The sequence below is a fragment of the Prionailurus bengalensis genome, chromosome E1 (assembly GCF_016509475.1).
Source record: "Prionailurus bengalensis isolate Pbe53 chromosome E1, Fcat_Pben_1.1_paternal_pri, whole genome shotgun sequence".
Taxonomy (NCBI): domain Eukaryota; kingdom Metazoa; phylum Chordata; class Mammalia; order Carnivora; family Felidae; genus Prionailurus; species Prionailurus bengalensis.
Window position 1 is genome coordinate 19,321,227 of NC_057347.1, and position 26,655 is coordinate 19,347,881.

The 26,655-nt window shown below is 39.1% G+C and overlaps 1 protein-coding gene across 13 annotated transcripts in view; it reads left to right on the plus strand.

Moving 5' to 3' along the window:
- NF1 (neurofibromin 1) overlaps positions 1-26,655 on the plus strand; it is a 247,496-nt gene that overhangs the window by 205,296 nt on the left and 15,545 nt on the right. For 10 of the 13 annotated variants that reach the window (XM_043583631.1, XM_043583632.1, XM_043583636.1 and 7 more), the window contains 18 exons: positions 1,390-1,592; positions 5,280-5,473; positions 6,426-6,566; positions 6,734-7,013; positions 7,480-7,694; positions 7,932-7,993; positions 8,137-8,251; positions 8,784-8,885; positions 10,620-10,760; positions 15,144-15,270; positions 16,827-16,958; positions 18,182-18,317; positions 20,035-20,192; positions 22,667-22,789; positions 23,180-23,310; positions 23,498-23,598; positions 25,107-25,249; positions 25,627-25,673. In XM_043583631.1, coding sequence (XP_043439566.1) covers positions 1,390-1,592; positions 5,280-5,473; positions 6,426-6,566; positions 6,734-7,013; positions 7,480-7,694; positions 7,932-7,993; positions 8,137-8,251; positions 8,784-8,885; positions 10,620-10,760; positions 15,144-15,270; positions 16,827-16,958; positions 18,182-18,317; positions 20,035-20,192; positions 22,667-22,789; positions 23,180-23,310; positions 23,498-23,598; positions 25,107-25,249; positions 25,627-25,673 — 2,551 coding nt within the window. The remainder of the gene's footprint in view (positions 1-1,389; positions 1,593-5,279; positions 5,474-6,425; positions 6,567-6,733; positions 7,014-7,479; positions 7,695-7,931; positions 7,994-8,136; positions 8,252-8,783; positions 8,886-10,619; positions 10,761-15,143; positions 15,271-16,826; positions 16,959-18,181; positions 18,318-20,034; positions 20,193-22,666; positions 22,790-23,179; positions 23,311-23,497; positions 23,599-25,106; positions 25,250-25,626; positions 25,674-26,655) is intronic. The other 3 variants (XM_043583640.1, XM_043583635.1, XM_043583639.1) reach the window with 1 other exon arrangement.

Genomic DNA, 26,655 nt, shown 5'->3' on the forward strand with positions numbered 1-26,655 from the left:
TCTTTCTAGGGTATAATAATATAGCCCAGTTTTATAAGTGGGCCTTTTAGGATTCCTGATTCTTAAATAAAGGAGGGTGGGGGGGGGGGGGGGGGGAATCAACATTTCTTTACCTGAACGGGGCCTCATGGAGTCCATGAACTCCCAGAAACTATACATAAAATTGTGTGTGTGCTTAGCTTTCATTATCTGCAAGGAACCTGTGACACCTACCCCCAGTTTGAGGAGGGCCCCATTCTTTATAGCTGTTGAAAATGTCCAAGAATAAAAGTCAATGTCAAATTAATGTAACTCCAAATTCCTAGGAGTTAGTAAGAGATACATAAACTTAGAAACAATATTAACATTCTCACTTTAGGAAAATAGAGCTACAAAGCCTGCCTTTAATTTCTAATTCAAAGTTCCTCATAGAAGAATGCTAACATCTTCTAACAGTTATCAGCTTGAATTGATCCTGTATTCTCGTCTGAAATAAAGTGAGCTGACAGCTTCTGCTTTTTGCTGAAGCAGGTCATTCCAGGGAAGAAACCTTTAGGCTGATTCAGATTTCAATGCCTTTTGCCCCCAGATGGTTGTTGCATAAATATAGTAGCATGATGAAAGTTCAGAGGTCAGGAAAACCTAAAATTTACAGGCCAAACTATTTCTCTTACCAGATGGGGGAGAAAAATGAAAATTTGAAAATCGAGTGTGAGTTTTTTGACCTGTCTCCTAAATTGCTTAAGTATATTTTCAGACATTTAGAAAAGAAGTTTTGTTTCTAATGGAACCTGGATATATAATTATTTGGTTGTTGTCAGTGGTTATGTGTAATGGAAGGAAAGATGGGGGGACTTCATTACATTACGTTTGTTTTTGACCCCCCAGTTTGTAGTATGTCTTGTAGGACACCCAGAAAGAAATTCAGTAGTGTTGGTTAAAGATTTTCACATTTTAATTGGATGAGGGGCCATCTCGTTTCTCTTCTCATGATCCCCATTATAAATGGATCTGATGGGAGGGGAGCCACAATTTGAGGTTTGGGCTTCACTGAAAATATGATGAGCCTCATTCTACTTCTTTCTGTTGATCCACCTTAGGACCATAAATCTCTCCTAGTTTAAATCCCAGGGAAATGTCTTTTAGGAAGGTCTTAAACTTACCTGTCGCGGGAACCTCACAGTGCTGTTCTGGTTATGTCAAGAACCTCCTTTAAAGGAAATCCATAAATGGTCAAGGGGTGTTTTGTGTTTACTGTAGAATCATAACATCTTGTCTCTAATGGATCATAAAGTTTAAAAATAGTTATTATGCTTTGTAATAGAATCATAAGTTGTGTGTCATGAAAAAAAAAATTGGAGCTATAAGAAAAAGTAAGTGTTAAACAACTTCATTTGTGTTTTCTCCTAGGTCAGCTGCCTATAATCTTCTCTGTGCCTTAACTTGTACCTTTAATTTAAAAATCGAGGGCCAGCTACTAGAGACGTCAGGTTTATGCATCCCTGCCAACAACACCCTCTTTATTGTCTCTATTAGTAAGACACTGGCGGCCAATGAGCCACATCTCACCTTAGAATTTTTGGAAGAGTGTATTTCTGGATTTAGCAAATCTAGTAAGTAATAATTTTCTTTAATACTAACAACGATTCTAAGAAGAGTCCAAGAAAATCCTTTCATTGCAGAATTTGCCAGTGAAATCATAATTGATTTTTATTTTCAGTTGTTTACCTCCTCTAATTTTTCATCTGCACCTGAGAGAACTCTGCAGGAACTTCCTGGTAGACAACATTGAGAAATCTGCCAAAATTCTGGCCACAAACACGTGATGGCAAGATTCTGATACCTTATATGTCTCCGAGCCACAAGCCACATACAAAGTAGTTTTTGCTCTGTTCCAGTTTAATTGGCTCTAGGATTTGTCTTCTTAGCTGATTATTCCAAATGAGTGAAGTGTCCATGTCATCCCCTTATTTATTTTTTTTTTTTTAACATTTATTTATTTTTGAGAGACAGACAGAGACAGAGCATGAGCAGGAGAGGGGCAGAGAAAGAGAGAGGAAGACACAGAATCCAAAACAGGCTCCAGGCTCTGGGCTGTCAACACAGAGCCCGACGTGGGGCTCGAACCCACGAATTGAGATCATGACCTGAGCCACCCAGGTGCCCCGTCATCCCCTTGATTTTAAAGAAAAAGTCATGTTCTCTTTTCTTGAGGTTGTCTTTGAACTGTGATTTTAGTGTTCAAGTACAGTGCCTGGAGAATGCAGTGGCACATAATACAGGGTCCAGAGTCAACTCCTGACTTGGCTTTTAACAAGTCCTAACAGGGGTGCCTGGGTGGCTCAGTCGGTTAAGTGTCCAACCTCAACTCAGGTCATGAGTCCGTGGGTTCGAGCCCCACGTCGGGTTCTGTGCTGACATCTCAGAGTCTGGAGCCTACTTCAGATTCTGTGTCTCCCTCTCTTTCTGCCCCTCCCCCCAACTCTCAAAAATAAAGATTTTTTTAAAAATTAAAAAAAAAGTTGTCTTATAAATTTAACATCCACTCTTTCCATTCATTCATTCTCATACCCTGTAGTAGTATAAATGTTGCTCTTCTTCCAGCTTATTTCCTGACATTTGCTTCCCTTTCTCTCTCCATAATACATAAACTTTTTTCTGCATTCAAACATATTTCTTGATTTCTCAGGTCATTGAAAACTTTGACAATTCCTCAAGACCAGATCACTATATATAGTTACTTAACAATAAGAGATATAGGAATATAACTCTAAAGAGACAATGTGTTAAGACTGACAAAACAAGAAAAGCATAAAGCTTTGTTAAGAAATATTAATATTAAAAAAAAAGATTCGTGTGAATGACCAGGCATGTTGTGTTCCTGGATTAAACAGTTGTTCCCAGATTGTTATAAATTCAGTGCAATCCCATCAAAATAGCTTCAGGATTTGAGGATTAAAAAGGAGGCAGAACTGAAAATGATTTTAAATTTCACCTAAAAGGACAAGAGTAGGTAAGAAAGTATAGAAAGAAAACTGAGAGACACTTGATGTTGCAGACATCTGGACACATACCAGTACAGTAATTCAAACAGAGGTGTTCAAGAGTCAGCAGTCAGATCAGTTTAAGAGAAACAGATTGATAAAGAAGCATCACAAACTGATGGGGGAAGATTAAATCATTTAAGCAATGAGATGGGGAAATGCATTAAATTGGGTCCATCTTCACCCTAAACCACAAGATACCAGAATAAGTTCTAGTTATATTTAAGATCTAAAAACTGGAACCATGGGGGCGCCTGGGTGGCTCAGTCGGTTAAGCACCCAACTCTTGATTTCAGTTCAGATCGTGATCTCATGGTTCGTGGGTTTGAGCCCCACATCAGGCTCTGTGCTGCCAGTGTAGAGCCTACCTGGGATTCCCTCCCTCCCTCTCCCTCCCTCCCTCTCTCTCTCTGTCTCTCTGTCTCTCTCTCTCTCTCTCTCTCTCTGTCTCTCTCTCTCTCTCTCTGTCTCTCTCTCGCCGTCTCCCTCTGTGCCTCCTCTGCTCGCGCGCGCGCTCTCTCTCCCCCAAAATAAATAAATAAACTTTAAAAATTATATAAAAAATAAAAACTGGAAGCATTAAAAAAGAAGAAAAATGTTTAATAGCTTTCTGGGTGATTAAGGACTTATGAAGGAAAAAAGTGGTAGGTGGAAACAAAGGAAATGGTGAACATAAATGACCACATAAAACTTCAAAACATCTCCATTTCCAAAACTGAAACACAAGTAAAAGATAATAAAAAAAACTAGGAAATAGGCTTGCAGCAAATATGAGAAAAGATTAACACCTTTAATCACAAGGAGTTCTTACAGATTAATGAGAAGTGGATCAACAGCAGTAGCATGCAGGTCATGCTAAAAAAGAGTGTATTTTAAGAAATTCACTAATAAAATCAAAGAAATACAAACTCAAAGAATAGAAAGATAACATTCAGTTATCAAACTGGCAAAGGATTTTGTTCACTTTATTTCAGTGTTGGCAGTCGATGGAATTGTGAACAGGGGCAGTGTTTTGAGAAAGCAGTTTGGACATAGATATCAAGGCTCTTAGGAATGTTCATACCTTTTGGCCTCATGATTCCATCTTTTAGAATTTATCCTCAGGAATTGATGTTCAGGTGTTTATTATAGCATTACTTTTTATTTACATTTTTAAAATTCAGGCATATCCTACCAGTCAAGTGCCCACATCTTAAGTGAACAGCTTGATGAATTTTTACATGTGAATACATCACAAAACCGTCTCCCAGAACAAGACCATTTCCAGCATCCAGAAGACTCCTCTCAGTCAGTACACCATCCCCTCACCAAGAGTAACCACTCTTAGGACCTCTATCGCCATGGATTTATTTTGCCTACTTTTGAACTTCACGTGATGTTATTTATAATAGCAAAATATGGGAACAATCTAAAGGTCAAACAATGAAGAACTAATTAAATTGTCAGATTTCCATATGATGGAGTAACATGAAACCGTTAAAAATATTTTGGTTCAGAATTTCAGTTTGGAAAGATGAAAATATTCTGGAGATGGAGACTGGAGATAGTTGCACAATGATGTACGTAAGGCCACTGACATGTGCACTTACCAATGGCAAATTTCATGCCGTGTATATTTTACCACAGTTAAAAAAAAGCATTTTGGGGACTCTAGATAAAGTTACATGGAGGAATTTTTGTATCTTTTTCTAAGTCTGAAGTTATTTCAAAATGGTTCAAAAAAATGTTTATGGAGAATTTTTAATGATGAGTAATAACCTCAGTATAACGTGTGGTGCAGAAGATATTCAAAACATACTGCACGTACAGCATAGCCCCCGTCTTTGTGGGAGACATGGGGTGGGTTTTCTGTGCATACGCACACGTAATGTACCTCATCTCTGCATAGCTTTGAAAGCCTGAGGAGAGAGAGATTAATCTCAGCTTCATTTTTGTGGGGATGCTTTCCTTTTCCCTAACTTTCTCGGATTGCCACATATTCCTTTTACAATTAGAGTAAAAATTTTAACTAGAAGGTATTAAGAGGGAGAAAAATAAGATAAACCTTTCCAAACATGGCTAGTTGGCTTCTAAGATTACTTTCTTCACGGCCTATTCTCCACGTCTCTGTCTTTAACATGGTGGCCAAATCTCTTTTCTCCAGGCTGTCTCCTAGGTAATGATCTTTACCTTTCACCCTCTTTCTCCCAACCCCTTATTTTTATTGTGGATGTCCTTTTCATTGGCCATCTATGCTAATGGTGTATTTTTTCCCAGGTATTGAATTGAAACACCTTTGTTTGGAATACATGACTCCATGGCTGTCAAACCTGGTCCGTTTTTGTAAGCACAATGATGATGCCAAACGACAAAGAGTTACCGCCATTCTCGATAAGCTGATAACAATGACCATAAATGAGAAACAGATGTACCCATCTATTCAAGCCAAAATATGGGGGAGCCTTGGGCAGGTATTGAGTTTGCTCAAATATTTAAATGTCTAGTACCTCCGTGATGCAGATATTAATCTAGTACCGCCTTTGTGCAAAACATTGTGCTAGGCATTAGGGATACAGCTGTGGAAAAGACAGTCCCCTCTTTCAAAAGGCATGCAGACACTCCCCTAATTCTTGATCTGGTTCAGAATTGTAGATGTCCAATGCATGTTTCAGAGCCAGAAAAAAACTAGTTATTTTGGTGCTCTTTTCCATGACATAACTATATAGGATTTAACTGTAAAACTCCAGTGTTGTTTCTAGTAAGTAGTGCTGTGTAACATATTCTAGTACCTGACATACCAGAGAGGTCAGTAGATATTTGTCAGTTGATGTTATTTGGGACACCTGCTTTCGTTTATAGTTCTCTCTCACAAGAACACCAGGAGTAAAGTACAGAATATACTGTAATGTTTTCCTTTTTATCTGACAAGAATTATGCCCATCATTTCTTCAACATTACCGCTTAAGGAAGTGATCCCTTACTCAAACAACGCGGCGAATCCTCCAAGTAATTTGAAATGACCTTGGAGCTGGTTTTAGAGCTCTGTAAAACATCTCAGCACTTGAAGTCATTTCCTATATACTAAAACAATTGTATTTTATATTAATCACACATGACTGTCTTAGGAGACAACAGAGGTGCTTTGCTAGTGGATGAAAATAATACACGTGGAAATTTAAAATTTTTGCATGCCAGTCTCTCCATCTCTGACGCAGTTGAGTGAATATCTTCATACTCCTTCGGATATGTAATGATAAATTACATTTATTGACAGGTCTCTAAATGAAACCTAGTGTTTTGGAGGCCTCAGGGAAAGTAGAAGTTTCATGCTGATTGGGCTGCTGCTTGCAGTATTTTTAAATTAAAAGTTAAGTTGGCACAACAGATGGCTGAAACATACATTATTTCTCCCTCTTCCACTAGATTACAGATCTCCTTGACGTTGTACTAGACAGTTTCATCAAAACCAGTGCGACAGGTGGCTTGGGATCAATAAAAGCCGAGGTGATGGCAGATACTGCCGTAGCTTTGGCTTCTGGAAATGTGAAATTGGTTTCCAGCAAGGTAATCAACTTTTCCTTTGCCTTCTGGACCATGGCATGATGTGTCTGTTTTTATTACCGGGAGGTTTTTTTGGTATGGTGACTAGTCATTTTAGAGTTAAACTGAAATTTTTTGTGATAAAACTTTTTTTTAGCCCTCGTGTTTCTTAAAATTCTGTTTCTTGACAGGTTATTGGAAGGATGTGCAAAATAATTGACAAGACGTGCTTGTCTCCAACTCCTACCTTAGAACAGCATCTCATGTGGGACGACATTGCCATCCTCGCACGCTACATGCTGATGCTGTCCTTCAACAATTCCCTTGACGTGGCAGCTCATCTCCCCTACCTCTTCCACGTTGTTACTTTCTTAGTAGCCACGGGGCCGCTCTCCCTTAGAGCTTCCACACACGGATTGGTCATTAATATCATTCACTCTCTGTGTACTTGTTCACAGCTGCATTTTAGTGGTGAGTTCCAGGAAAGTAACTTGTGTTTTGTAATTCCTTTCTCCACTTTATAGAGCCTGGTTGGCACAAATTATCCTAGTTGTGAGTACGGTGCCTTAACACTAGCTGCTTCTTGGAGCTTGTGATAGTGGCATGAAATACTATCAAAAAGAAAAAGAATAAATTAATTCCATTCCATTTCAAGCTATAGCCAAGATTGTGTGTGTGTATTTGTCAGGTAGAATCTTGCAGCTATCACAGAAGCTAAAGCCTGAGCACCAGTTGACGGTGTAGCATTACTAGCGTGAATTTGTAGAGAAATGGAGCTAAAGCAATGAGCATTGAGATAATGTATCTAGAGGGTTGGTTTAGGGAGCATGGTTATATAATTTTGATCTACTCACATTTTCCAAATTCAAAGTGAAATTTGCCACGTTAAAAAGTTAATATCTTTAAAGTCTTCACTTGTTCCTTTTTTCTTTTACAGAAGAGACCAAGCAAGTTTTGAGACTCAGTTTGACAGAGTTCTCATTACCCAAGTTTTACTTGCTGTTTGGCATTAGCAAAGTCAAGTCAGCTGCCGTCATTGCCTTCCGCTCCAGTTACCGGGACAGGTCGTTCTCTCCTGGCTCCTATGAGAGGGAGACTTTTGCTTTGACATCCTTGGAAACAGTCACAGAAGCTTTGTTGGAGATAATGGAGGTACACTAGGCAAAATGATAAGAAACTAAGGTTATTTTTTTAACCCGTTAGTACTGTAAAGAAGAAATACTAGTTTATTCTATTTTATGCTTAATGCTTAAATAAAACTCCCGTGGAATGTGTTTATTGGTAATATATATCTATACATCGCTTATTTAATGACATTATAATAAGCATTATTTAATGATTAGTATACATTTATGTGCGTGAATCCATTTAGAGTATCCTTTTTTTAAGGCATGTATGAGAGATATTCCAACATGCAAGTGGCTGGACCAGTGGACGGAACTAGCTCAAAGGTATGTCCCAAATAAATTTAACTCGTAGGAGTATGGGTATTGTTGAAAATGTCAACATTACTGCAGAGTCGATATTTTAATTAATTACCTAGTGTGTATAAACACAAAGGTTTTCATAGACTTTTTGGGTCTTTTAATTGCAGATTCGCATTCCAATATAATCCATCCCTGCAACCGAGAGCTCTTGTTGTCTTTGGCTGTATTAGCAAGCGAGTGTCTCACGGGCAGATAAAGCAGATTATCCGTATCCTTAGCAAGGTACGTCTCTGTCCCTCCTCCCAAATATCTGTGGGTCTCAAGTTGGAAAGCATATCTTGCATGTTTCTCAACGACATCTAAACTTGAAGTTAATAAAATATCTTGCATGTTGCTTGCTAAACCTTTAAACAATGGATTTGGTTATTTTCTTTATCATAATTCTTTGAAGTGAAGAAACCTTTTCTAAAGAAGACACCTTAAAAGAAAATATGTATTGTCTCTTTGGCTAAGAAGGTACTCTTAGTATTTTATCAGTTTTCAAAGCATTTAACTATATGGTAGAACTTGCCTTATATAAAAGTATTTAATTTGTAACAGTATAATAATGCACAAAATATTGTATTGGAATATAACATAGAAGTATTTAAAAATGAAAACCCAAATGATCTAGCTACCAAGAATACCACAGCATAGGGAATAATTCTAGCACTTACTAACCAAGGAATTATTCTGAACTGATTCTGAGATCCAGTTTAGGAGTTTATGTTTTATTTCAGTGAAAGTAAAATAAAAAATTCTGTTTCCCTAAAAGGCACTTGAAAGTTGCTTAAAAGGACCTGATACTTACAACAGTCAAGTTCTGATAGAAGCCACAGTAATAGCGCTAACCAAATTACAGCCGCTCCTCAATAAGGTAATTACTGTACAGAACGAGCCCATTTAGTTTGGGCATTGGTATTAAATGTTTCATTTTGTGTCAAAGAGTTCAGAAAATAAGTTGGGCTGAGAAGTTATAAAGAAGAGGAGGTAGTTAAAGCAGAACTTCCTGTCTTTAAGTGTAGTTGTTTGAAGAACTCACACTAGAGGAAGATAAGTATGCGGAGGATGTTCTCGGGTGCTTCTAAGTTTTCGTCTCATCAGTGCTAAAGGAAGACAGGTGTAGACTCTGAATTGTTTTGTCCAATAAGTGTTCATTGAGCACCTGCTACGTGCCAAGTACCATTTTAGGTTCTAGAGAGGTAGTACCTGAACCAAACTAATAAAATTCCCTACCCTCATGGAGCTTACATTCTGGGACGAGTGTGGGAGTTGGGGCATGAAATAGATAATAAAATAAGTACGATAATAGTTCACGATCATTACCGTGGAGAAATGTAAAGCTGGGTGAAGTGTACCTAATCACCAAAGGAGTTTGGGTGCTAAATGAAGTTGATGTTTAAAAGGAATGAAAGGATGCGGCCACTGATTTAGGATGGGCTGAGCTTATCTCAGCTTTGTGGCCTGGAGCAGGTCATTTAACATATCTGGACATCATATTTCCACATTGATAAAATGAATAGACTAGATGATGGTGGAGCATTATTTTCCAACTCTAAAGTTGTATAATTATATGAATTGAGTACAAAGATTTGAGGGAGGTTACAGAGAAATAAATACCTGTGTGCTCCTCCTATCGAGTTGTATCTACGAGCACATCTTCTAATCCTAAATTACACAAAATGGTTCGTTCGTCCTCATAAGTTAAAATGAGGCTCAGAAGGGCTAAGTGACTTCCCCAAGGTCACATACCTAATAAGACAGAACCACGATTCTCTTCCAAGGCTGTCTGACCCTGAAGTCTATGTATTTTCCCCTATACCACACTGCTAAATAAGGGTTCCCCCAAATCAATATCTTTAATTCATAACAGCAAGAGATACTATGCTGATAAGGGTGACAAGAAAATTAAAAGGGTAGAATCTAAAGTTAAAGAGATAGTGGGATTTAGTGTAGAGAAAGGGAGAAAGCCTTGCAGAGCAAACCATGCAGCAGGAGGGTCATACAAGAATGCTGGGACAGTGAAGGGATGGTGGGCAGAATATTCTAGTTGTATGGAGAAATTTTGCAGGAGAACAGAGAGAGGGAAGATTGTAAAGATTGGATAGAACTAATCTAACATCTAAGACCCTTCAGAAAGGAGTTTGGAAATGTCCCTATATGTTTTCAAGCAGATAAGTAATATGACAAAAGGAAGGCTTAGAAGGGTTCTTCTGGGGGCATTGTGCACCGCAGATTGGAGTAGGGGGAGACCAGAGGCAAAAAAGAATCCACATTTACAGTAAAGAAGGTTGGTGTAGAATAAAGTCATTAGCAATAAGCAAATACTAAAGAGACTACTTTGGAAGGATCAACAAGACTTGGTGACTGGAGTTTGGGATCAAAGAACAGGGAGAAACCAAAGTAGGTGTTAATGTTCTCAGCCTGGCTAACTGTGTCTTTAGCTATACACATGCAGTAGATGAAGAGCCTACCCGTATATTTACCTTCTTCAGAAGAGAAAACATGCATCATCTGGGCGTTAATGTGCTCTGTTTGATACTGCAGTGTGTTTTGAACGAGACTATTTTGTAGCTCATCTCACTAATCTGGAATGCGTGGCCTTTGCCAGGACTCCCCTCTGCACAAAGCCCTCTTTTGGGTAGCTGTGGCTGTGCTACAGCTCGATGAGGTCAACTTGTATTCAGCAGGCACCGCCCTTCTTGAACAAAACCTGCACACCTTAGACAGTCTGCGGATATTCAACGACAAGGTAAGCAAGCTTTCATTTGGCATCCCTAGAGTATGCACGTTAAGAATTCCTCTCTTTTTTATTGTTGTCCTTTTAAAATCAGAAGAGGTCCATAACTTCAATGTGAATTTCTTTAATACAACTTATTGTGAGTATAGCTTCTTAACAACTCATATAAAACTAAACTTTCCTATGTAAAAATAGCAGAAAACAGTATTCACCCAATACTGGTAAATAGAAGAGGGATGAAAAATACTGAGTAGTGGGGCACCTGGGTGGCTCGGTTGAGCATCTCCTGTCAGCTCAGGTCATGATTGGTTCATGGGTTCCAGCCCCTGGCAGTGCAGAGCTTGCTTGGGATTCTCTCTCCCTCTCTCTGCCCCTCCTTAGCTCGCACACACACTCTCTCCCCCTCTCTCTAATTAAATAAACTTAAAATATATATACATATATTGAGGGGGTCCCTGGGTCGCTCAGTCAGTTAAGCTTCTGACTCTTGAGTTTGGCTCAGGTCATGATCTCACAGTTCGTGGGTTCGAGCCCCACATAGGGCTCTGCACTGACAGTGCCGAGCCTGCTTGGGATTCTCTCTCCCTCTCTCTCTGCCCCTCCCCTGCACACACACTCACTCACTCACTCTCTCAAAAATACATGAACAAACTTTTTTTTTTTTTTTAATTTACATCCAAATTAGTTAGCATATAGTGCAACAATGATTTCAGGAGTAGATTCCTTAGTGCCCCTTACCCATTTAGCCCATCCCCCCTCCCACAACCTTCCAGTAACCCTCTGTTTGTTCTCCATATTTGAGTCTCTTCTGTTTTGTCCCCCTCCCTGTTTTTATATTGTTTTCATTTCCCTTCCCTTATGTTCATATGTTTTGTCTCTTAAAATCCTCATATGAGTGAAGTCATATGATTTTTGTCTTTCTCTGACTAATTTCACTTAGCATAATACCCTCCAGTTCTATCCATGTAGTTGCAAATGGCAAGATCTCATTCTTTTTGATTGCCGAGTAATAACTCCATTGTGTATATATACCACATCTTCTTTATCCATCCATCCATCGATGGACATTTGGGCTCTTTCCATACTTTGGCTATTGTTGATGGTGCTGCTATAAACATGTGTCCCTTCGAAACAGCACACCTGTATCCCGTGGATAAATGCCTAGTAGCACAATTGCTGGGTCATAGGGTAGTTCTATTTTTAGTTTTTTGAGGAACCTCCATACTGTTTTCCAGAGCGGCTGCACCAGCCTGCATTCCCACATAAACAAACATTTTTTAAAAATCTATTGAGTAGGGGTGCCTGGGTGGCTCAGTTGGTTGAGCGTCTGACTTCAGCTTGGGTCATGATCTCACAGTTCATGAGTTCAAGCCCTGCATCAGGCTCTCTGCTGTCAGCGCAGAACCCACTTCAGATCCTCTGCCTCCCGTCCTCTCTGCCTGTCCCCCACTTGCACTGTCTCTCTCAAAAATAAATAAACATTAAAAAAAAAATTGAGTAGTAATAGCTACTATGCTAGGCTGTGTGCTGTGCTGTACTTTGCACTGTACTACATAGGACCATCGTTATTTGTGATTTCATAACCCAAGATTAGCGTTCTCTACCTCCCATTTCACGGATGAAGAAATAATGTATACATAAGCTTATTTTTATTGAATAATGGTACTTAATGAAAAATAGGGTGGAGAGTCTAAAGGACACTTTGGGGTACTTAATTATACTAGTTTTTGGTTTTGCCTAATCCCACTTTGAAACATACCATTAGCGCCCTTCGTAATGTTTATCAACCTTGACTGTGGTTGGATTTTGGTTCACAGAGTATAGAGGAAGGCATATAACAGTATGAAATGATGTCCCATTTGTCTTTGGAGAAAAATGGGATAAGTCTAGGAAAAAGAAAGGGGAGGAATTTTTTTTTTAAAGATATGTACATGTTTATAACAAGAGATTTACTTGAAGTGAGCTGAACAAAGCTGTGAGTGGGAAAAACACAGAGAACAGGAGCATGGTTTGAAATGTGAAGATACTTGGGTTAAACACTGTTTCATCAGTCTGCTAGATGTGGTGTACACTTGGAACAGCCACCTTGAAGTTTATCCATCAAACCTCCATTTTACAAAACACGAAAGAAAAAAGTTAACTAGCTTGTCCATGTTCGTACATCTGATTGGGGACTAGAGCCCATCCTTCATGATCCCTGTTGCGCTTCTCTGGGGTTGTCTTGGGACCATGGTGCTCAGAGAGAGATAGCTAGCTGTTGGCTATTTGTACGGATAGAAAAATAGTTGTAAATGAAATGTCTGTCTAGGCATATCTGCCTTGGTATTTTCATTGCCACAACGGCCCATTAGCAGGAGCTAATATTGACTTCAGTGCCCCCAGGATACTAGGAATCAGAGTTAATAAAGCTTATTAGAAGTTGCCAGGAGGTGAGATGAATAAGGTCTGAGGATCTGCTGTATAACACGGTGACTATAGTTGATAACACTGTAGTGTATAATTGACACTTGCTAAGAGTAGAACTGAAAGTTCTACATTTAACGACTTAATGTTCTCATCAAAAGCGGGCTGTAAATAGTGACATGATGGGCATGTTCGTTAACTGGATGGGGTAAATTCTTTCACAGTGTAAACGTGTATCAAATCATCATGTTGTACACTTTAAACACCTTAGAATTTTGTCAGTAATACCTTAATAAAGCTAGAAAAAATAAATTGTACATATAGCAGTAATAGATAATCATACCTTATATAGTATTCTGCAACCTCCATTTTTATTTAACAACATAAAGTGAACATCTTTCTAAGCACACACACACACACACACACACACACACATTCACACGGACATGTTTCTGTGTGTGTGTGTGTGTGTAATTCTTTCCCATGGCTGCAGAATACAGTATGCATGAGCCACAATTTTTTCAACCATTTGCCCATTAATGAACATTTGTTTCTGTCGTTTCTTCTTTTCTGTTATAAACAGTGCTAATGTAAACACCTCTTGACATTTATTTTAAATACTCCTGTTTTCCTTTCTTTGAGATAGAAATCTAGATAACCTGAGCATGACCCTAAATACCTTCAGTTGTTGGCTTTTAAAAATTTCTGTTCAGGAAAGGGAAAGAAAAATAAGATAAAAACAGAGAGGGAGGCAAACTGTAAGAGACTCTTCAATGCAGAGAAAACGAACTGAGGGTTGCTGGAGGGGCATTGGGAGGGGGATGGATTAAATGGGTCATGGGCATTAAGGAAGGCACTTGTTGAGATGAGCACTGGGTGTTATATGTATATGATGAATCTCTAACTTCTACTCCTGAAATGATTATTACAGTATATGTTAAGTAACTTGGATTTAAATAAAAATTTTTTAAAGAGGAGAAAAATAATCTCTGTTCATGAGGGAATCACTGCGTTTTGGTTTTTTTTTTTTTTTTTTTTGGGTTTTTTGGGGTTTTTTTTTTCATTTTTTTTTTTTTTTTGAGAGAGAGAGCACTCGAGCAGGGGCGGGGCAGAGTGAGAGGAGGACGTAACATCTGAAGCTGGCTCTGCACTGACAGCAGAGAGTCTGATGCAGGGCTTAAACTCACAAACTAGGAGATCATTACCCGAGCTGAAGTCAGAAGCTTAACTGACTGAACTACCCAGGCACCCCTCCCTGGGCTTTTTTTAAAAATGCAGATTCCAGAGCATTACTCAGTGACCTTAAACCCTAATTATGTTGGGCAAGTTGCATAGTATTTTTAAGTTTCAGTTTCCTTGTTTTCCCACACTAGAATGTAAAATCCACCAAGGCGAGTAGTTTTTGTTTTGTTCACGGATTTATTTGCAGAGCCTAGAGCCATGCCTGGCACGTCAAAAACACATAATAAGTACTTGAGAAGTAAAAGAATGAGCCAATAACTCTGTACAATGGAGCTAATGTTGGCTGCATAGGAGTGCTTTAAGGTTTCAGTACAGTAATGCATCTAACATTGTCGCATACTGCGGGCACTCAGTAAATAGGAACTCTTTTTGTTGTCTTGAATTTTCAGTCATAGTACACAAAACACTACATCTGCTACAATTCAATGGATGGTCTTGTTTAAAACAACAATTCTAATTTTTAAAAGGTCACAATGTAAATTGATAACCATTTGTTTTGCATCATAAACCAAAGCTATTTCATCTTCTATCATCTTATTATTTATGTATGCTTGATTGTCTCACAGTAACTTATTTGTAGTATCTTGAATGTTCTATGTGTTCTGTAGTCATCTGAAAATAATTTCTCTCAACTCGAAAGGATTACTTATCTTGTCATAGCTGTTGAACACAATCAAAAACCAATAAGTGACCCTTTAAGGAAAGATCCTGTGTGAACCCCACCAACCATCTTCTGATTATCTTTAATAGAGTCCAGAGGAAGTATTTATGGCAATCCGGAACCCTCTGGAATGGCACTGCAAGCAGATGGATCATTTTGTTGGACTCAATTTCAACTCTAACTTTAACTTCGCGCTGGTTGGACACCTCTTAAAAGGTAGAGGCCTTGGGTCAGAATGTTTTTATGAAACGATATCAGGAAGCCTGAAGTAACTAAAATAATTCATAATTTTAAATAAGTTGAAATAATTTGGCTCATATGTCTTACTTTAACTGCAAATATATCTGTCTTCCTGAGCCATGTTTTGTTCAATATGTATTTTAATAGAGCCTAATTTCCACGTCAGTTACCAGATTTCCTTTAAAAGGCAAAAGAGTTGATTCCTACAATAACCCTAAATACCGGACTTCCTAATAGCTGTATTATTAGTCAATACTAAGTATCTTTTTGGTTATTGGAAATAAGACAGACTGCAAATCAATAAATGTAACTTGAGTAACTTATGTTAGAAAATGACAGCTTAGAGAGTTGATCACAGACTTTCCCCAACTTGTTTCTAACGTATTGATTAGTTGCATTGTTACGTACCACAGAACCTCACTTTTCTTGTACCCCACACTCCCCCCCCCGCCCCGCTTCAAATTTTTGTATTGCTTATAGCAGTGGTCTCAGCTATTCTTAGAGCCAACCCAATCACTGCCTGCCCTGGCTCCACTCCCCACTGCTGACTTCACTGTGTGTTAGCTTTGGTTTATTAACATGGAACGGCCATGGCCAGAGACTATGCCATTAATAGGAGCGGCGTATGGTGAGGAGTCAGAGGCAAGAGCAGTGAGACTTAGGATGAGGAACTAGCATGAACCAATGGTCTTAAGCAGCACTGGCTTTGGTCATAATTAGAGTTTTGTATCAATTTAAATGATTCTTACGCTGGAGGGATCATGGAGGTTCCCCCAGTTTTTGCCTGACATGTACATACACCCACTAATGTGAATGTAAACATTTGATTTCATCACCTTATGAAATTTCTGCAAAAATATTAATAGTTTTAATCACTAAGGTGAATAGGGATTGCTCAAAAGATATTACACTGACTCCAGGAATTCAAAAGAAGGGTTGCACTAGGCTGATAAAGTGCTTGCCTATTCTGTATTTCTAAAAATATACCAGGTGTTTTCAGTGTCCACATCCCCTGCTGTAAAATGGAGTAGCTTTCATGTTTAAAAGGTGTCCAGAGACCACGCTTACTCTCTGATCAACCCTGTTCTTTGGGTTCTGAGAGCATATGCAGCCTACGTCATTCTTTAAGAAAAAAAAAAATTTAAGCAATAGAACCCTATTTTCAAAAGATATCGTAAGATGATCCCCAATACATGTTTGTTTGTTTGTTTGTTTGTTTTTTGAAAAGTTCCTGCACTGCTTTAGGGAATGGAATATCTGAAACCACATCCATCTTTCCTAATTTTCCTCTCCCTGAGGTACCTTAGAGTTCCAGGGAACAGTATTCTTTTCTACACATATATGGTACTTAATCTTTTTGTAATTAAGTATTCACATTTGTATGTTTATCTTCCCAAACAGCTGTTCTCAGAAGGCAGGAGTTTTCCCTTATATTTCCTTTCCCTGTAGAGTTGCTAATCAAGAGAGTAAGAACTCAAGGAATACTTGTTGAAAGAATGGACTAACTTCCTGTTCGTTTTTATTTTTTGTAGGGTACAGGCATCCTTCACCTGCCATTGTTGCAAGAACGGTCAGAATTCTGCATACACTACTGACTCTGGTCAACAAACATAGAAACTGTGACAAATTTGAGGTGAACACACAGAGCGTGGCTTACTTGGCAGGTAAAAGCACGAAACAGACAAAATTAATCTTACCAAATCTATCTAAAAACATCTGTCAGTCCTTCAGCTGGTTGCTTGGCGGGGTAAAGAGTTCAGAGTCCAGTCCTGTGGTGGTGGTTAAAATTTTAAGTTTTGCCAAAACATTTTTCCTTATAAAAGAACTTGCATTGAAGTCTGAAATGCATTCCCTTTGTCATCTTTGGTTCAAGACACCGCATGGTTCCCTGTTTTCTGTCATAACATCTGAAGGCCTCAGCCTAGCATCCTTGGGCCCCTCAGCAGTTCTCCTGACTGTCGCTTTTCCCTACATTTCCTAAGTCCCAGTTTTTATTACCTTTCCAGATGGATGGGCTATTTTAAGCTCATCTACTTGCCACCCCCTTGGAATCGCCTTTCTGCCTCTTAAAAGTGCGTTCCTGGGGCGCCTGGGTGGCGCAGTCGGTTAAGCGTCCGACTTCAGCCAGGTCACGATCTCGCGGTCCGTGAGTTCGAGCCCCGCGTCGGGCTCTGGGCTGATGGCTCAGAGCCTGGAACCTGTTTCCGATTCTGTGTCTCCCTCTCTCTCTGCCCCTCCCCCGTTCATGCTCTGTCTCTCTCTGTCCCAAAAATAAATAAACGTTGAAAAAAAAAAAATTAAAAAAAAAAAGTGCGTTCCTAATGCCATTTGTTTTAGCCAGAATGTCTGCCCATCCCCACCATCCCATTAAATCTTCCCACTTGTTCTTACCCGGTGTGTGTTCCTCCACTCGGCAACACTTAGCACTCCCGTGTAATGCAGCTCTGGAACATAGCAAGTGCGGATTCCCAATTTAGGAGACGGCAGTTTGTGGCAGCTTTTTTGTTGGAATCATTTGACCTTGGGCAAATCATCTAATATCTCAGAGTATTTTCCTTATCTAAAAAATAGACCTTATAGTACCTGTCCTGCCCACTTCCTGTGTTTGTTGAGATCAAAAGTACATTAAAGCGCTTGACAAATATAAGGTACTTATTAAATCTCAGTATATTTCATACTTATGTAGTCTTTCAAAACAGACCATAAACTTTCAAGGTAAGAAAGTCTGTCCTAAGTGGTTTATATCCTTAAACTTCACACTCTCTAGGGTTCTTTCTCTGCTTGTCTGACAGCTGTTACCCTCTAAGAGGTTGTAAGAAATGTATCCTGTTTTTAGTCACACTTGAAATTTGTTAAATTTTCTCATCTTCCTTCTTTTTCCTTTCAGCCTTACTCACAGTGTCTGAGGAGGTTCGAAGTCGCTGTAGCCTAAAACATAGAAAGTCTCTTCTTCTTACTGATATTTCAATGGAAAATGTTGCTATGGATACATATCCCATCCATCATGGCGACCCCAGCTATAGGTAAGTAGACTTCTTCTCCCATAATTACATAATTATAATCAGGTTTCAATTTTCCATGCCAGTGGAGGCAGGCAGCAAGAATAATCAGGAAGGTAATATATAGGGGAATCTAAAGATATCTAGGAAGAGTATATAAATCAAAACTCCTGTTACACACATACCATGTTTAATGTGGATTAGTAGTAGGAAAGTTTCTCTTCTTCTAATCTAACTGTGCTCATGTTAACATTAGTTTGCCTCTGTTAAGCACAAACCAGTTGAGTAATGAAAAGAGATGATTTTGAAATTACCGAGTTGTAAGAAAGGGCCTAGGAAAAAACCAACATGAAATATAAGCAACATCACATTCTTAATGATAGAAAACTAAGCTATACAGATTTGTGCAAAGATACACATGCCGACAGATTTGTTGTATTTATTCCCATCACGCTAAACTTACTTAAAATTTTTCTGTGGTGTGGATTTAGTTGGTAGAATAATCACATTATGCCCACTGTTGTATGTGGTTTGGGGTAGTATATTTTGCACTATAACATGGAGAAATTACATGAAACTTTGGAGACTTTCTATATTTTCAATTAAAAGACATCTTTAAGTTTTAGGTACCATGTTGAATGTAGGAACGTAATTGTGTAGCTGTAGAGCTTCTGTCATTCAATTTATCACCATCCCACTTCTCGATTAAAAAGTCTTCCACAGTTTCCCACTGAGATTTTAGCAGTGTATGCAGAAGTTTTCCAGGCACACTTGGTTTTCGATAGTCTTATTCTTCAATCATTTCTCGGATTATATTTCTCTGACATATGCCCTTTTTGTCCTGAAAAGGAAAAAATGAGTTTGTTTGTGTTCCTTTGTCAAAGTATAGTTGCTTTTCTTGGTTTAAACCAAGAATACAATTGCCTGTTTAGACTTGATTTCCCCTGATTAAAAAATCAACATGGTACAGTTCTGCCAAGCATCAGTGAGTCCCTACTGTGTATAAGACATCGTGGCAAGAAAGTAGGAGAAGAGTGCTAATTTTTAAGAAAATTTCCCAAATAGATTCAAGAAACAAAGGAAGAAAGAGAATATTTCTTGGACATACACTAAGAGCTTGTACCCTAAAGCCTTTTATTTTATTTTTTTTAACATTTTATTTATTTTTGAGACAGGGAGAGACAGAGCATTAACAGGGGAGGGGCAGAGAGAGAGAGGGAGACACAGAATCTGAAGCAGGCTCCAGGCTCTGAGCTGTCAGCACAGAGCCCGATGCGGGGCTCGAACTCACGGACCGCGAGATCATGACCTGAGCCGAAGTCGGCCGCTTAACCGACTGAGCCACCCAGGCACCCCCCCTAAAGGCTTTTTTTTTTTTTTTTAATTTTTTTTTTTTCAACGTTTATTTATTTTTGGGACAGAGAGAGACAGAGCATGAACGGGCGAGGGGCAGAGAGAGAGGGAGACACAGAATCGGAAACAGGCTCCAGGCTCTGAGCCATCAGCCCAGAGCCCGACGCGGGGCTCGAACTCCCGGACCGCGAGATCGTGACCTGGCTGAAGTCGGACGCTTAACCGACTGCGCCACCCAGGCGCCTCCCCCCTAAAGCCTTTTAAAGTGCAGTTTTAAAATTAAGTGATTTCTGTCATTGGGAAATAGGACAGCCAATTGAGACGGGCAAACAGTGGTTGTCTTTGTCACCATGTTACCTAATTCTTCTCAATTGTTTAAATCTCTCAGGACGCTAAAGGAGAACCAGCCGTGGTCATCTCCCAAAGGTTCTGAGGGGTACCTTGCAGCCACCTATCCAGCCGTGGGCCAGACCAGTCCCCGGGCCAGGAAGTCCATGAGCTTGGACATGGGGCAGCCTTCTCAGGCCAACACGAAGAAGTTGCTGGGTTAGTTTATCTAAATTACATAGAGTTTGTTAAACTTTTTTTTTTTAATGGCCAGATACTTTCACTCTTGGAAGATTATTCAAAGCTGTTCAAAATTATCAAAATTTCCCATTTTGATATAGCAAAGTTTTTGATGCCAATTACAAGAGAGTTTGATAGATACGTCAGTTAAGCCATATCAATTAAACAGACAAATGAGAACAGGATCTTGAACCAGTTTTTTCTGATTCCTAGATGAAATACTGTGCTTATCCTCATTTTGTTCTGCCTTGGCCGGGCAGCAGGGAAATGGGAGTTGGGGAAACATGAGCCCGAGAAAGGAGGAGTCTGGCCGCACTCAGATGCAGGGCCTGTAACAATATATTTCCCCAAAAGTATCGCCTGAGGGCAGAATACATCAATATGCTATGAAGCTGTAATAATGCTGTTTGCCACCTTTTCTTTAAAAAGACAACAAAGTAAGATTTTTTTGATTACTGTATTTTTTATTACTATATGATTCTTTTTGAAAATGAAGATTGCTCAGTTACATCAGCATTTGTCGATGAGAGAGGTATACCTAAAATTCTGTGAAACCCTCTCCCTTTACAAAAACTGAAAGTAAATAATGAGAGAGCTCACTGACCTCATGCCACCACAGAGGAACTTTGTCTGAAGTTGGAATTGTTTCTAGAATACCTTGGGATCCATATTTCAGTGACCATGAATGGCTCAGTGGGTCTCAGTTATCCATACAAGCATATTTTTAAATATCTTTGGGTATTGGGAAAATGTTTCTGTTCATAAGGAAAACAGTGAACAAACAATGAAGTGTGAAATAAATGATCTGCTAGTGAGCCATGAAAGAAATAGAAACTGTGAAGGTTAATCACTGTCACTAGTCACATAGGGTTGTTACCTTTTGTTTGAGTTTCTTTCTGTTTATACTTTGTCACAAAAGAGTCTTCTAGGAGTTTCCTAGTTACTTCGTGTTTTGTAATTCTGGATTTTCATGCTAAGGAAGTTGTAAGTGCAAAACTAACTTTAGAGAAAACGTACTATTGAATTCAGTTAGCCCATGTGCTAGATGAAAAAGTTATGGTCTCTGCCTTGAAGAGCTCATAGCTTGGTAGCTAGGCTTATAATCCACTGATTACGAAAGCATCCCCAAGTGCCGCTAAGTAACATGTCTTGCTGAGGGGAAACTGAGGATCTGGGGAAATTAGGAAACACTGCAGAGAGGAAGTAACTTTGAACTTTTTGAACTTTTGGGTCTTGAAGATTTACTGTGCACTTGCCTGACACATACAGGGTGAGGAAGGCGAGTGTTCAAGAGAGGGGAGTGACGTGTGGGAGACTTTATATGCCGCGTTAAGAGATTTAGCCTTTTGTACCCAGCAGGGATCTTTAAGCATGGAAGGGTTGTTACCAAATTTTGTTTTTAGGCAAGTTTTTCTGGCTGTGATGTGGAGAAATAGTCAGAGATGTTTGGCAAAAGGACCACATAAGGGATTGATAGAGCATCCAAACAAGAGACAGTGTGGACCTACACTAAGGCAGGAGCAATGAGAGAATGGAGAAGAGGGGTCAGGTGTGTGGTGATGTCTGAAGTAGAACGGACGAGACTTAGTGCAAGTCTAAATAGTCCACTGTCACCACTTAAAATTTTTTTTTAAATGTTTATTTAGTTTTGAGAGAGAGAGAGACAGAGTGCAAGCAGGGGAGGGGTAGAGAGAGAGGGAGACACAGAATCCGAAGCAGGCCCCAGGCTCTGAGCTGTCGGCACAGAGCCCGATGTGGGGCTCGAACCCACAGACCACGAGATTGTGACCTGAGCCAAAGTCGGGCGCTTAACCGACTGAGCCACCCAGGCACCCCTCACCTTCATTACTTGAAATAAGAGAAAGGTATTTCATGTAGTGCGATACGTGACTTAGACTCAAAGCCAAGTGGAGACGGTGCTACTTGCCATTTTTGAAGCATGTCCCAGTATATCTATTATTCAGTGCTTTCAGGCATGCAAATGTTGTTTTCAAAACTGAAACGTTAAAATCAAACTTTGATCTTGCCCACATGTGGAAAATTTTCATGCTAATGACTAATTCTTGCCACGAGCAGAATTTCTTAAATTGAGAAAAGGCTGTTCAGACATAGTTGATCTTTGCAGCTGAACAGTGCATACCCCTATACTCATCACCAAACATTGTACTTGTTGGCAGAGTTGGTTACCTCCAGTGTGGTGAATGTAATCTCAGTTTAATTTGGACCAATGAGGTACATCCGGTCCTGACATGGAAAGCCGTGGGGCCAAAATTCCTTGACAAGATGGAAACTAAAGGAGCGAGACTCTGCCCCCAGGGATGTGTTTGAGCTTTCTTTGGGTCCTTAAATGAAAACTTAAACACTTGATGTCCAAACATTTTCTTTTCAGTATAAATCCTATTCACAGACACTGTGGTTAATGAACTGCCATATTCTGTAACTTTTGTTTATAGGAACAAGGAAAAGTTTTGATCACTTGATATCAGACACAAAGGCTCCTAAAAGGCAAGAAATGGAATCAGGGATCACAACACCCCCCAAAATGAGGAGAGTAGCAGAAACTGATTATGAAATGGGTGAGAAACAGAGTTAATAATTGATCTAGATCATTGAAAATAAGATGGGAGAGCCATATTTGCTTTCCAGCCATTTCTTAGAGTCTTTAGGATGAAATATAGACGCGTTTGCTCTTGTTCAGAAGATAAGCTATACAGTCCTTAAAATGAAAGTATTCCTGAAACCTGTATAAAAAGTAATCATATATATGATATACAGCATTGTAAACAGCTGGCCAGAACTTCTGTGTAGGTGAATATTAATTCTGTAAGATATTGATGTTGCTGTTTTAAGTACCTGCTGAAAAGCTATTGAATTATAGAAGTAACAGTAAAATGTTAGGTGAAGTGGTATCTGGTGTGAATGTTCGGTTAATACAGCTGATTGTGTTAATCCGTATCTCACTGCAGAAACTCAGCGGATTTCCTCATCACAACAACACCCGCATTTGCGTAAAGTTTCGGTGTCTGAATCAAATGTTCTCTTGGATGAAGAAGTACTTACTGATCCAAAGATCCAAGCGCTTCTTCTTACCGTTCTGGTAAAATTTTTGACCTTTCGCGGGGGGTGGGTTTTTTGCCCTCAAGTTTTTATTGCAGTCTATTCTTGGGAGGCCCTTAAATATTAAAAACATGAAAAGGAAGACGGTCTTCTGCCTCTCACCAGAACAGATAACAGTTCAGCCACAGAATAAAATGTGTTTTGTTGACTTTTTTGCACTTTGGCAGGCTACGCTGGTAAAATATACCACGGATGAGTTTGATCAGCGAATTCTTTATGAATACTTAGCGGAAGCCAGTGTTGTTTTCCCCAAGGTTTTTCCAGTCGTGTAAGTATCTCTTGTTTGTGTTTGACTTTTGTATCTATCTTGAAGTCATGCGTTTTATAAAAGCTCAGGCAAAGTATCATCCAATAATGTTCACCGGTTGTGGAGTGGGGGGGATACGAGACAGTGTGATAGAGATTTCAGCTTAGAGACAGTGGTTTAGTGGGGGCCAAGACTAGTTTTGGCCTATTAGTGAAAACTTTTTTTTTTTTTTATCTTGTTGATTTTCTGAAGGCTTCATCCTGATGAGCATTGTTCATTCCCTCATTTAGCAGCAAACTGTTAGATGCTGTATGTACCTGTTTTGGTTTCTTTTTTGGTAGAGCTTGTGTGTTTATCCACAGCTGAGTGAAAACAAAATTAACCTTCTATATAGGAGATGACTTTTATTCTCTCTGAAGAGCAAAGATCATATTAGCCTCAAAGTATTCAAATCTAGGGGCGCCTGGGTGGCTCAGTCGGTTAAGCATCTGACTTCGGCTCAGGTCATGATCTCGCAGTTCGTGGGTTCGAGCCCCGCATCGGGCTCTGTGCTGACAGCTCAGAGCCTGGAGCCTGTTTCATATTCTGTGTCTCCCTCTCTCTCTCTCTCTGAGCCACCCCTGTTCATGCTCTCTCTCTGTCTCAAAAATCAATAAACGTTAAAAAAAAAAATTAAAGGGGCGCCTGGGTGGCGCAGTCGGTTAAGCGTCCGACTTCAGCCAGGTCACGATCTCGCGGTCCGTGAGTTCGAGCCCCGCGTCGGGCTCTGGGCTGATGGCTCGGAGCCTGGAGCCTGTTTCCGATTCTGTGTCTCCCTCTCTCTCTGCCCCTCCCCCGTTCATGCTCTGTCTCTCTCTGTCCCAAAAATAAATAAACGTTGAAAAAAAAAAATTAAAAAAAAAAGTATTCAAATCTAAATAACCCAAAGAAACATGGGATATTCTATTCCTGATCTAGACTTTCTATGTAGTATAATTGTATCCTTACTTTTGTTGAATCTCATTTTAAAATGTCAGAATTTTATATAGTTGGCTCTTGGTTATTTCTATTAATGGAGTGTGGCCGGGTTAGACATAGTTAATTTCCTCTTAATTTTGAATAGATCATATGTTCCACCCCTCCAAATTAATTTTGCTTTCCTAAAGTGACTGATATTAAATTTAGTTTTAACTCCCTGGGTACATATCAACAGTCAGCAGAAAGAAATGGTCCTAAAACATGTCAAATGACAGAAGCCAACCTTGTCTTGAGCAAACAGTCACCATATATAATTAAACACGGTTGCATGGCAGTACTAGTTGGTTGCTTTTACCATATTTTTCTTGACGACTAAAAAGAACAAACCACGAAAATAAATTCATACGTTTATTGTAGAAAATTGGAAAAGCACCAGAAAGTAAAAAAAACACCCCTCTCCCTTCATCTTTATCACGTTGTTCTGGGGAATATATGATCTTTTCCAGTGTATATTACCATGTAAGTTTCCTTTAAAATGTTCCTGTGTTTTGTTTTTGTTTTTTTTTTTTTAGACACAATTTGTTGGACTCTAAGATCAACACCCTGTTGTCATTGTGCCAAGATCCAAATTTGTTAAATCCAATTCATGGAATTGTGCAGAGTGTGGTGTACCATGAGGAATCTCCACCACAGTACCAGACATCGTACCTGCAAAGTAAATGTCTCAGGAGGATGGTTGATGAACTTGCTAAAATGAGCGCTGTTACAGAATGCATGACTAAAGAATTCTTTATAAGGGATCGGCTTGTTCATACTTCTCTCTCCATATGCCGTTTTCTGATTCTTTTCATCGCGTGTTCAGTTGTTCAAGACAATACAAAGTTGTGATTTACAACTTTTTAAAATTGCAATATGGTTTTATACTGAGTTTAAGTGAGTTTTAATCTACCCTGACATTCATTGTAAAAAAAAAAAAAAAGGTTTCAAATGTGTGTAGGTTTTAAATGTCATCAACTGTACAACTTATTTAATTTCTGTTAAGAGTAAGAGAGTATCATGCTTGTTGTAAGAGTAACATTTGATTTGTTGCAGGTTTTGGTTTTAATGGCTTGTGGCGGTTTGCAGGACCCTTTTCAAAGGTAAGAAAATATTTTTTTCTCTACTGACAAAATGAAAGTTTTTATTCATATTAGTGTACCTGCTCTGAGAACATACAATACTCTGAAAACCAGAATGATGATTCACAATAAACACATTATTTTTCTAAAATGTTTTCCACCATAGACTCTTTCCAAGAGGCAGCACCTTTAATAGGTTTATATATTAGTTTTTACCAAAAAACAACTCAGTTCCACTTAGGCTTGACTTTTCAGAAGGGTGTGATGAACTTCTGCAAAGTTTTCTGCTCTCGGTCACTCATGTGTTTGATGATCGTAATGCATACACTTAAGTATCTTATAATCAGAAAGGAGCATTACCTGTGGCTAAAATCTACCTCGTGACCCAAAAGTAATATAATGTTATATTTCAACTCAATCTCCGTTCTTAAAAAAATTACATAATGAAAAAAAAAATTACCTCCTGAAAACATTTTTCCTTCCAACCTGTTGGATTAGATTCATTCTTCCCTGAATATATCCTTGTTTGTTTCTACTCATTTTTTTCTTTGATTGGCGTTAGTTGATATAGTGCTACATAAATGTGTTTTTGATGATTCTATGACTGGTTCCTCTAGATTGAGATTCCTTGAAGGCAGGACTTCTGTTTCTCCCCCCCTCCCCCCAATTCCTAGTGCAGTGTCCTAGTTTTATGAATTCAGTATTTCATTTTTATTTTGTTCAGTTATTACTGAATATCTTTTGATATGCCAACGTTGTGATTTTTAAAATGGGTCTGAGTTCCTAGAAGTAAGTATATCGTGCAGGAATGTGTGTAGTTGCACGCAGTTCTCTGCCCTTCCCAGTGTTCAGTTAGTCGAATATGTAAATGGCAGCTGGAATGATGATACTCTGTTCGTTTTCTCTGTTTTGGAAAACTGACTAGACATCATTCCTGATGGTTTTATTGTCTCAGGATCAATGCCGTCTTTGCTTCTGCATGGCTTTCAGTAATTACAGGTTC